At 59.2% G+C, this 11,849-nt stretch overlaps 3 protein-coding genes across 3 annotated transcripts; 1 reads left to right on the top strand and 2 right to left on the bottom strand.

The window, feature by feature from the left end:
- HRG_04789 (ANTH domain-containing protein) lies at window positions 1-3,903 on the bottom strand (the record flags this gene model as incomplete). Its single annotated transcript, XM_044863260.1, has 5 exons — window positions 1-87; window positions 663-3,076; window positions 3,132-3,613; window positions 3,668-3,808; window positions 3,872-3,903. 5 exons carry the CDS (start codon window positions 3,901-3,903, stop codon window positions 1-3), a joined length of 3,156 nt encoding a protein of 1,051 aa, XP_044721874.1.
- A 1,994-nt stretch (window positions 3,904-5,897) lies between these two features.
- Window positions 5,898-7,504, top strand: HRG_04788 (endonuclease-reverse transcriptase domain-containing protein; the record flags this gene model as incomplete). Its single annotated transcript, XM_044863259.1, has 2 exons — window positions 5,898-5,966; window positions 6,023-7,504. 2 exons carry the CDS (start codon window positions 5,898-5,900, stop codon window positions 7,502-7,504), a joined length of 1,551 nt encoding a protein of 516 aa, XP_044721873.1.
- Window positions 7,505-10,719: 3,215 nt separating this feature from the next.
- On the bottom strand, window positions 10,720-11,593 carry HRG_04787 (complex I intermediate-associated protein 30 (CIA30) domain-containing protein; the record flags this gene model as incomplete). The annotated part of the gene is made up of 2 exons (XM_044863258.1): window positions 10,720-11,441; window positions 11,515-11,593. The coding sequence occupies 2 exons, from the start codon at window positions 11,591-11,593 to the stop codon at window positions 10,720-10,722; spliced, it is 801 nt and encodes a 266-aa protein (XP_044721872.1).
- Between the last annotated feature and the right edge of the window lie 256 nt (window positions 11,594-11,849).

Genomic DNA, 11,849 nt, shown 5'->3' with positions numbered 1-11,849 from the left:
CTAGTCCTCCTGGTACGAGATCTTTCGCATCTCGCCCAATCGGTGCCGCGCCGCCGCCAGCGAGTTCTCCAGTTGCAGGATCTCGACCTAAAAAGCCCCGTTTCCAAGCGCGGACGTTGGTTAGCCACATCTGCTCCTTTGCCAAAAGCAAATAGTCAAGTCTTGTGCGGGGATCCAGTAAAGTAACCGGGCTCCATCGCCCCCTCCCATGGGGTTTCTCCGAGGTCGGCGCTGTCCAGGCATAACTGGGGGTCCAGTTCTACCCGTGGCAGCTATCCCGAATGGTTCTCAAGGCGGCGGAGACACTTGTTGCCCGGGCCGCCCAGGCGCCAAACACAGACATCGTGGCTTGCACTGGCGCCGGACATGTCCGACGCCGACGGGTCTCGTGGAGAGCCAGACACCAAAGTCGCATCTTCCCCGCGACTTAGGCCCGGCACGCCAGAACAGGGGAACGTATGCACACGTCTGCATTCGTCTTGGTGCTAGCACATGACCAGAGTGGCTGATATGCCACGGGAACCCCTGGACAGCTGGAATGGATGGGGGAGCGGTTGGATCTTGTGTCCGGGTGGCAAGGGCAGCAAGCGGTGGAGCGGGAGGCAAATGTGAACGGGGGTGGAGAGAGGATCGTCACGGGCCAAGGAAATGCCGACACTTACCTGTTGCTCCATCTCGCGCACCTTGAACTCGTGGGCGCCAAGTTGGGCGTAGTCCACCTGGTCCTCGTCCTGGCTGCGCTCCTTGATCATGGTCTGGACCTGCCGCACCAGGGCCCTGCAAGCTGCACCAACCGCCTTGCTGGCCTGCTCCAGCCTCTCCTGGCTCTTGGACATGAAACCCGCCTTGACTCTGCTGGCGGCGACGAGCTGGGCCGTCGACGCTGCCACGTCGTTGGATGCCACGATGAGCTGCTCCGGGCTGTTGCGGTTCGACAGCACTCCGTCTGCCGTCTCGATGAGCGTGTTGGTCGACGACGCGACCGCCTTGGCCGCCGAGATCAGGCCCTCCGTCCACCGGTTGTTCTTCTTGTAGAAGGCGGTCCGCGACGACGAGCCACGGCCTGCCTGGACAATCTCCTGCTGCGTCATCGTGGCAGCCTTGATGAGCTCCGCGATGGCGCTGGTGATGGCCATTGCCGCGTCCAGGATCGAATCGTGCACCTTGACTTCGTAAGTCGAGTATCCGTCTCTGGGCTTGTTCCTGAGCTTGGCCAGGCGCTCGGCCGCTGCCGCGATGGCGTCGGCCGCCTTGCTCAGCTCCGAGTCGACAAGGTCTCCCAAGTCTCCCTTGTTGTTCGCCAGCTTGCCGAACCCCGGAGCAAAGGTTTCCACCAGTTTGTTGAGCTTCTGCAGGTTCATCTGGACGTCGTTGTTGCTGTTGATCACCACGTCCGTCTTCTGCAGGGGATCCATGCCCTCCAGCCGGAAGCTCTGCAGGCCGCGGAAGAACTGCACCGTCGATAGCGCCGACTGGCGCGCGCCGCCCATGAGCGAGTCCGTCTTCTTGTCGTCGGTTGCAAGCCGCGAGAGGCCCTTTGTATTGCTGCAGATGTCGGCAATGGCGCCCGAGAAGACATTGATGGCCTTGATGAGGTCTGCATGGGTGCTGTTGGGCCCGTCGGCGATGAAGTTGTTGAAAGCCGTGGCAAACTCCATTGCGCTCGCAGACGCCTTTTCGATCTGTGACAGCACGTACGACGGCGATGCGTTCTGGTTGCCCGCCTGCATCGACGAGTCGAGTTCATAGATGGCGTCGTCGACTCGCGCGACCCCTGCCTGCAGCACCGAGTCGATAATGTCGTTGATCTTGTCCAGGCTCGACATGATGAGCGCGTCAATCTGGCCGTCTAGCGCATTGTCCGTGACGCCTTGGTTCTGCTTGAGCTCGTTCAGCTCGATCAAGGTCTGATCCATGCCTGCTTTGTACACCTCGAGCTCCTCTTCCTTGTCGCGGAGCAGCAGCTCCAAGTCGGAGCTGCCGTCTCGGAGCTTAGCCTGAGCGTCCTCAAAGGCCTTGGACTTGTTGCGCAAGGCCTCTTCCAGGTCGCTCAGCTCACGATTGTACTTGGCCAGCATGGTCGACAGCTCGTTGCCTTTGCTGCGCTCCAGGTTGTCGGCCCTGTCCTGGGCCATACGGAGCTCGCGCTTGAGCCTCTCTACCTCGTCCTTGTTGCTGCCGTTGAGTCGGTCCTTGTCGTGGAGAGCGCGGTCCCTCTCCCGGATCATGTCTGCCAGCTCGAGGTTCTTGGTCTTGATCTCGCGCTCAAGCTTCTCGCGCCTGTCAATGGCCTCCTGGGCGCTCGCCGCCTTGAGCTGCACTGACTTGAACTTTTGTAAGAGGTCAAGGTGCTCGTGGCGCAACTGCGAGTACAGCTTGGCCAGAGATTCATACTTGGTCCTCCAGGTGTTGACCTGCTCTTGCAGCGCTTGGATCTGATCGTCCTTGCTAGAGATTTGCTGTCCGAAGCTGCCTTGGATATGCGCCAGCTCTCCTTCCAATGCCTTGACACGCTGATCGTACTGCTGCAGCATCAGCTGGTCGCGTTCATACTGAGCCCGCGCGTTGAGATTCTCTCGCTCCAGCTCGGCCAGCCGGCCCTGCGTCTGCCACTGCGCCTGTTGTGCCAAGAGCGCATCCTGCTCTCGCTGCTGCTGCTCCATGAGTCGGCGCTGCTGCTCCTCAAAGTCAAGCTGCGCCTGTCTCTGCGCTTGCTGTTGCGCCAGCAGCGCTGCCTGCTGCCTCTCTTCTAAGACGCGCTGCTGCTCCTCGTATTCTCTGTTCTGACGGTCCAGCTCATTCTTCCAGAATTCCGAGATCTCACCGGGCTCTTCCGACTTGGGTGCAGGCGGAGGCGTCGGACGACGTTCAATCTCTTGTTTCGGTCGAGCGGGCAGCGAAGGGGCCTCGTCGTCCTCGGTCAGGAGGTTGGGGGGGTCTTGCGGCAACTTGGGAATGGCGATGAGACTGGTGAGGTATCGGAGATTGGAGCACTCGTAGTAGAACTTGACGAGGCGATAATGCTGTGCGTCGTACCTCTGGCGCAGGGGCTGCAGAACTTCGTCATCGCCGGTGACTACCTTTTTATCAGCCATGTAGGTCTTGGGCACGCCGGACTGGACGAGGCTTACTTGAATGCATGGCTCTCAACATGCTCGTGATGAATTTGTAGATACCATAGCTCTCCTGGACCAGAGGCACCAGAGCAGAGATGCGGCACTCGTTGTTGCCCACGTTCCGAAAGTGCGAAAAGATTAATTTTTGAAACTGTTCGATCTTGTCCTGCAGGACCATGAGGTCGGTGATGGTTTCGTAGCCTTCGTTGGGGTCGTTGATGGCCTTGAGGCTTAGATACTCCTCGTACTCGAAGGTGCCGTTGAACTCTGGGTGTTGCTGATGAAAGGAGAGCTTCGCAAGCAGGTAGTAGACGTATTCTCGGATCAGGGGGCCGTAGCCGCGAACGCCCTCTCCGGCCATTGCTCGGTTGAGGCCATCGATCCAGCTGCGATTGATCATTGCATCCTTGAGGGCCGATGGGTGGCCCTCCTGCAGGACTTTGTGGATCGTGATGAGGGCCTTGAACGTCTGGACCTCGTCGGCAAGAATGGGCTGGCTGAAGTGACGAGTCAGCCGTCGGACTGGACGTCGCGGAGGCGCGGTAACCTACACTTTGATACCGGACCAGAAGGCCTGGGCAGACCTGTGGTCCCAGGTGTAGACGATGCAGGCACGCACATGCTTGCGCTTGGGGGATATCTCGTCGCTGTTTGTGGCCTTTTTGATGCTGATGGCAAGCTCCTGGTCGGTCCTGCGGGCGGCGGCTCGTTAGCGCATGGGCTGGAGGGCCAGCTTGCATGTCGAATAGACCAACTTGGAATGGTCGGCGGTGCGCAGCGAAGTCATGACGGGCGAGAGGTGGCGAGGAAGCAGTTATGCTCCGCCGCTCAGGGATGCGATGCGCGCGGGTCGGTTCGCAAGGCACGCGCCGCGCGCTGGGAAATGCCTCGAAGACAGGTCGCGGCGGCTGAGAAGGGACTGGAAGTATCGCGAAGGGGCTCGGTGCAGGAACAGGTTGTTTGCCTCGCAGGCCGTGGCTCGGAGAAGCCTTGTCGTCGTCAGCTCTCGGCGTGGTAGCTCCCAATGGGCTGCGATGCGTCAGGTTACCTCATCAAGTGGATCCAGGCTGACGCAGTCATTTAATGCGGTATGGTACGTACTATCGGCCCACAGAGTTCACCTACCCTGGAACGACCGACTGCTTCACCCCGATTGTGTTCACAACCCTTCCCTGCATTTTTACTTTCTTGGCACGCAAGTGTTAAGGAAGTAGCCTATCCATACAGCTTTTCGCTTAACAGTGCTCTTGAAAATTCCGCAACAGCGCCGCGCAAAGCGCCGGCAGCGGCCATGGCACCAGCCTCAGGTTCGCGCGCCGCTCCTGTGCTGTCGACATACAATCGCCACCTGATCTAGCAGCCCGTGCATCTCAGCACCTACTGTCCTCTCCGGCGGAGGCTCGCCCAAATGTCTCAACCCTGGCGGCTCAGCAGCTCCCTCGACCGACGTCTCCCAGCGACACGCCCAACGCTGCCGTCGCGGAAGGAACGCAGCCGGAAATAATCCCGAATGGCCCTGGTTCGACCGGGTCCACGGAAAATGCACCTGTCTCCATCATCGAAGCGGCTACAAAGATCGCTCGCGACCAAACGGCAGCCCATGATGCCAAGCTGGCAGTCTTTCGGGCCTTTAGCGAATCATTCGAACAGACAGCCAAACAATTCACGTCCGGCTCCCACAATAGCATCGCAAAGCAAGTTGCCACCAAGTTTCTGAACCTCTGGACTCAATCGCTCGCCGACCTTGAGGAACCACCGAAACCTACGTACAGCAGCGTTCTCGCATCCGGCAAAACGACACAAGGACAGCTGGCCATTACGGCCTCCGCCCCACCACAGCGAAAACAGCAAACCACCACTCGTCTCAAGGACGACCGCCCGTGGTCCCACCCAAGGAAGACCTGCGTGTCTTTGTCCGACTTGACGCCGATGCTCCGGCCCGAAACCATGAAAGATACGCTATCCGGGCCCACATCGCCGCTAGAGTCGGCATCGACCTACGCCGCATCCCGGCAGCCTTCCCGGTAAACACGGGTTGGGCCATCCTGGCATCGGATGTGGCCACGCGCGAACTACTCGTGCAGCGACAGGCGGATTGGGCCGTAGATCTGGACGCGACGGCCGTAGAGATTAGCCAGAAATGGCATTCGTATGCCGTAGCCGATTGCCCCGTAGGCTCACGGACCTACGCGGCGTTGAGATCAACTTCGATGAGGCGGTCAAAGAAGAAATTGCCTGCCAAACCGGACTGAAGCCCATCAGCATACGGACCTCGCGACACGACTCGGGCGATATGCCTACCAAGACCCTTATTGTATCCTTCCTGGAACCCACGCAGAGACCCTGGCGACTGTTCGGCGCCAGCCGGTTCGCCCGCTATATCAACAAGCCCAGCATTCCTAGCCAATGTGACAAGTGCTGGGATTTCCACGCTCGACACAGCTGCGATCGAACGGCGCGCTGCAGGCGTTGTGGCAAAACCGGCCATCGTAGCCAAGAATGCACCGCCCTCGAGCAGTGTGCAAACTGCCTTGGACCCCATTGCGCGGATGACCCCAAATGCCCTGCCCGCCCCAAGCGCGTTCACGGCATGGTCCGGCGCCTGACGAAGGAGGAGAAGAGCCTGGTACGGCAGATGGGAGTTCAGCTCTCTGCGCAGCAGAAGCGGCAGACTCAAAGGCCAGAGTGTCCGACCAGTCTGATCAGAGCCCTGGCAGGCCGCAGATACTTTCCTTGGAGTCAACGGCGCCGCGGGCAGCTGGAGGAGATGGAAGCTCCGACATGGGCGCCATTTACGAGCCAGCCGCGCCGTCAACCCCATGCATCGTTGTGGCCACAACGCCGCCGCATGTAAGGGACGGCGACCAGTTCCTCCCTGTCGTCCCATCGAAGAAACGACGCACTAGTCCTGTGACGCTACCCTAATGCCTCGCTGTTTTCCACGCAATCGAAGCGATAGGAGGATCTTGCGAATCTTCCAAGCCAACGTAGGCAAGATTCCGCCGGCACACGATTGTGCCCTTGCGTTGGCCGACTCGGAACAATACGACATTATTTTGTTGCAGGAGCCATGGACAGGACTGAAAGATGGCCGATGCCTCACTAAGACGCATCAGGCCTACGACACCTTCTCACCCGTCAACGACTGGGACGGCCGCGACACTCGCCCGAGAGTCATGACATACGTCCGGCGTTCCGCAGGTCTCGTCGCTGATCAAAAGAGACCTGCGGCGACTCGTGACATCCTTTGGCTCACCGTCAACGGCATAACAGTCGTCAACTTCTATCGGCAGCCGTACCACGACGGAGCCCTTGAAATCTTGCTTCAGTGGACCGTACCGGACAAGTGTCTTGTTGCTGGTGATTTCAATGCCAAACATCCCAGCTGGCAGGCCGGTCGACGAGAGGACCGCGGCGAAGAAATAGCGTTTTGGGCAATGGACAATCGACTCGGCTTACTGAATCCTGTCGATGTCCCGACCAACGCACACGGCAATACGGTTGATCTCGCCTTCTGCAACATACCTCTGGCCGACGCTGTTGTCGAGGATCATCTAGCAACCGGCTCCGATCATTTTACCCTTAGTATCACGCTGCCAGGACAAGTTCTGGCACCCCTTCCAATAGGAAAGATCCATCTCAACTCCGACGAGGAATTGAAGCGATTCATTGAATTAGTGGAGGCCGGTGCCGCCTTCATCCCGATCACCACGGCATCTCCTTCCGAGCTCGACAGCTTTGCGTCGGCGCTCGTGAACCTTCTTGGTTGTGCAGCCAGAGCTGCCGGTCGACCTGCCCGTAAGACTACGCATGGTGCGCGGTGGTGGACTGAAGAATGCGCAAAGGCGGCGGCCAATTACCGCGCGTGGAGGAGAGTTCACTCTCTCGGCTTCGACCGAGAAGTACAGCTAGCCAAGAGGGAGCTCCATAGCGTGGTGCGCCGGGCCAAGCGCCTTTACTGGCGTAACTTGATTGACAGCTTCACCGATAGCGCCTCCGTCTTCAGGGCGGTCCGCTGGCTGAAGTCTCCAGGTCCGTTTCAAGCTCCTCCCCTGCAAATTGACGACCGAGTGTATGAGACGCAGCTGGAAAAGGCCACCGCCTTGCGACAAGCCACTCTGGAACGGCGCACGGCGAACGACGACATCCCAGATCCGTGGATCTCCGTGAACACAGATAGGACGATACCCTTCACCGACCGAGTCTCTCCGGAGACCCGCGACGCCACGCTACGCACCGGGAATACGTCCCTGGTCCCGACAATATTACGGTGCGGATGCTCCGCGCTGTCTGGCATGCGATCGGAAGTCTCGTCCACCAGCTATATCAAGGCTGCCTCAGGATTGGCCACCATCCGAAGCCCTTCCGAGAAGCAGAAGTGGTCATGATTGCCAAGCCGGGGCGCAGGGATCTCTACACCCCGCGCTTGGCGCCCCATCTCCTTTGTCCTGTCTCGGCAAGGGCCTCGAGCGGCTCATCGCACGGCGTCTAGCGTGGGCCTCGGTCCATTTCGGCGTACTACACCCACAACAAGCCGGCGCGCTCCCGAAGAGATCGGCCGTGGATCTCGTTGCTGCCTTGATTCATGACATCGAGGAGGCATTTGCCTGCAAGCAGGTTGCAACATTGGTGACTTTGGACATTCAGGGCGCCTTCGACACAGTCCTCCGCAACAGATTGATCCTTCGCCTACGGGAGCAGGGTGGCCACCGAACCTCGCGCGATGGGTCGGCTCGTTTATGCAAGACAGGTCGGCACGCATCCGCTATCAAGATATCGCAACGAATTCATCGCCTCTCCAGTGCGGGCTGCCACAGGGATCGCCAGTCTCGCCGATCCTCTTCCTACTGTATACGGAACCAATCTACCGCTTGGGCAGCTCAAAAGGGCGTTTCGGCTATGCGGACGACACTGCCATCCTTTGCGTCGGCGATAGCCTGGATGAGACGTCCGCCGAAGCATCTCATCATGTGCGTGAGCTTGTATCGTGGGCGCCGCCAACGGGATCTCCTTCGACCCTGAGAAGACAGAAGTGATGCACTTCTCTCGAACGACGCCCAAGACGGCGCCGCCAGTGCTCCATGGCGAATTTGAGAAACGGCCGGGCCGGGCGATGCGTTGGCTCGGCGTCTGGCTCGACAGCACTCTGTCTTTCAAGACTCATGTCGAGAAATGGACGGCCAAAGCGCAAGCAGTCGCCTTCCATCTCAGGAGACTGACAAACACCAGGCATGGTCCTCTACCGAGCGCTGTGCGACGAGCGGTCTGCGCTTGCGTCATTCCAGTGCTGCTCTACGCGGCGGAGGTCTGGTATCCTGGTTCTACGCGCCCGCGCTGGACCAAGCCGGGCAAGGAAGGACCGTCCAGGATCGGACACCTCGTAAAGAAGATGAGCAAGGCACTCTACACATCTCTTCGGGCTATCCTGCCAGTGTGGAGAACTACACCAACGAATGTTCTGCACCGGGAGGCAGGGATACCGCCGGTCCCTCTGCTGCTCGAGGCGCGCCGGACTGCATTTGCTGCGCGTCTCAAATCCCTGGACGAAGCTCATCCGCTCGTGAAGCGCACGTCGAGGCCAAAAGCCCTATACTGAATGAAATGATCAAGCTGAAGTACCAAAAGCAGCCAAAACCCTTCCGGACTAGGCTGCGGCGCTCCGACGAATTGCTACCAAGCTGCCCAAGGCCTGCCTTGCTGCAGCGCGGATTTGTCGAAGAGCAGACTGCGCCTCTGCAGAGTGCATCGAAAATGAGACGGCGAAGAAATTTCGCGATTGGCTCCAGGCACTATCGCCCCGAACTCTGGTCGTCTATTCCGACGGGTCCCGTTCTACCGAAGGCCACGCCGGATATGGCTATGTTGTTCATCGGGACGGATCCACCGTCTTGCGCGACAAGGGCCGTCTCGGGCCCGCCGAGATTTTCGACGCTGAGGCGAAAGGTGCGTTGGAGGTTGAAGGCTGCGGTGAGCCTTCCAGAAACTGACCGCATCTTTGTCTGCCTCGACAACCTTGCGACCGCAACATGCTTACGGGCACGCCGAGCGACTCCTCGCAAGAGGTCTTCCTTGAGTTTCAATCTTTGGCGCGAAAATACGGAGCTGTGGAGGTCCATTGGATCCCCGGCCATGCTGACATCCCAGGCAACGAGGAGGCTGATGCTCTGGCAAAGGCGGGAGCATCACTGCCAGAACCCGCTGATAACGTCCCGACGCTAGCGCACCTGCGAAAGATTGCCCGACAGCAGCCGGAAGAGGCTTTCAAGGCCTGGTGGGAAGCCTCTGCGCCGGAGCGATACAGAGACCTGAGGCTTAAAGCCACAACCAGCTGCCCGTCAGAATTGGCGCTCTCGGCCCCTGCTTCGTAACTTGCTTGCAGCAAGAACCCACCATGGGGATTTTGCTGACTACCACGAAAGGTTTGGTCACGACAATGCGCGACTGACGTGCTCGTGCGGAAGACGAAAGAGCCAGCACACATCTTTTACTGCAGAAAGGTTGCGCCACGGCATCGTATGCGGCTTGCACCTTGGCCGGCTGCAGCCATCAACCGCGCAATCGGCAAGGACTTTGACAAATTCGTCAGGCTGGCGAAAGCGAGCTCCTTCTTCGGAGGATCTGCCCACGCCACTAGACGGTCATCATTCTCCTCTCTCACCCTACCTTTTCCTCTCAATCCTTTCTGTTACCTGCTCCGTTCTCGGCGGCGTCAAGGTCTCGCGACCATGCGATCGCCGAGGTCATCAAGGGCTGCAAGGCCCCAGAAGCAAATTGGCTGATCTGACCACGGGACAGCTTTCTCTTCATGCCTGGACGTCCCGCTGACGGGCAACAGGTTTGTCATGAGCGCCGTTGAGCCGATGAAATGCTGGATAGTGGGTGAAGTGTACGATATGTAGCATGTAGACACCTGCTAGCTCAGCACGTCCTGTGCTCCCCTGCGGAGACCTGAGCGACCAAAAGTTGCTGGACGGAAAATACACTAAACTAAACTAAACTAAAATAAACCGATTGTGTTCAACGGTGCTGACCTGATGGTTGGACGGACAAGTTGATGACTGCAACTTGCTGCTAACTTTGGTCAGGTCAGCTGTACACAATGGTGCAGATGAGCCGACCAGCTGGTTTTAAAGCCTTTAAAAAGGCTTTATAAGGCTCTTAGATTGTGGTTGTGGCCTGGTCGAGGAGGCGGGGGACCTCCTCGCGGACCAGATGGATGGAGAAACATACGACCATGGCCCTTTGAATTTAACAGAATAACTGCACGCCGTTTTACTATGACGAACAATCCCGGCTTATTTTCCTCGCCGTCCTTGTCTAGCAACGGCGAGCGTGGATCCGGGGCCTGTAGACTTCAACTGCGGTGCTGGGGGAATCAAAAGAGAAGGCGAAGATAGATACACCGGGGAAAGGGGGGTGATGCGTGTGCCGTTGGCTCAAGTGATATTTGCTGTTGAGCAAACCGTAACATTTCACTCCAATACTTTGAGCTTCCCGACATGGGGAGGTGTAATTGAGAAAAGTTGCCAAGTATGGCAGACGGACGTGAAACTGTTTGTTCCCCGTACCGAAACAAGCCGACGTCGGATACTCCCCCGAAACCCTACCACTGGATCCGTTCGCCTCTGCGGTTCTTGAGTTGGCTCTTCTCAGACTTGATAACCGTCGCTCCCTCGGTGACCTGGTTGGTCGCCCACACCCTCTCGATGCACAGCTCAAAGGGGCCCTCGATGCGGTCCGTCAGGCCGACGCCAACGCTGCGCACCTTTTGCCGCAGCAGCTCCGTCTGCGGCTCGACGACGAAGCCGTAGTTTGTGCGGACAAAGTCGTTCCACTTGACCATGACCGTCTCCCACTGGCCGGGCCGCTTGGCGAAGAGGCGGTGCTGGTGCAGGTCGGTGGGCTCGACGGCCTCTGTTTGTAGGTTGATGAAGTAGGCCCGGCCGTCCGACTTGATCCTCATGGCCAGGTACGTGTAGGGGTCAATGTCCCACATGGACCGCCCGAAGACGGTCGGGGCCTGGTCGGGGGTGCGGAAGGCGGCGTAGCCGCTGCGCTGGATGTTGGGGCGGTCGGCGGGGAGCGAGGTGGATATGAGGCCCTGGAAGCGGGCGTACGACGTGGGCGGGGAGTGGGATTCGCTCGAGGTCGGGGGTGAGGGTGCGTCTTCGGAGGCGGCGGAGGAGACGAAGTCGAGGCTGCTTTGGGAGGAGCCGCCGATGAGGTGATCGGACATGAGGATGCAGTCGCGCACAGAGTCTTGATCGCGAAAGTCGTAGAGGGGGCGGGAGCCTTGTGGGCCTTTGACGGCCTCGAGCTTCCACGCTGCGCGCCAGAAAGAACCGTCAGCATGTGGAGGGCAAAGGGAGCTGGGCGGATAGAGGGAAAGGGTGCGCACCAATGGAGGAGCGGCGCTTCAGCTCGTCTATGCTCCGCGCCAGGAAGCCCCTGGCGAGAAGCGGCCGCGTGGCATTCATGTCTTGCGCGACGACTGCGACGAGGCGCAACCACCCAATTGCCCGTACCGAGACGCCACCTGCCTGACTCGCCAAGCAAGCAAGCGGGCAAGCAACGATGTTGCAAAGTCGGGGGGAAGCAGAGCCCAGCTGGCTCACCGCAGGCTGAATACCATGAGACCAAGGGACGCGGTGGGCCCCGCCTAGGAGGAAGGAAATCGCTTGACGTTCTCGAGCGAGGATTCCGCTCGTGCGAAACAAAACGACCGTCGTGGAA

Source organism: Hirsutella rhossiliensis (assembly GCF_020360975.1).
Source record: "Hirsutella rhossiliensis strain HR02 chromosome Unknown scaffold00004, whole genome shotgun sequence".
Lineage (NCBI taxonomy): Eukaryota > Fungi > Ascomycota > Sordariomycetes > Hypocreales > Ophiocordycipitaceae > Hirsutella > Hirsutella rhossiliensis.
Note: the sequence above shows the minus strand (reverse complement) of the source record. Positions and strands in the feature narration are given on the sequence as shown.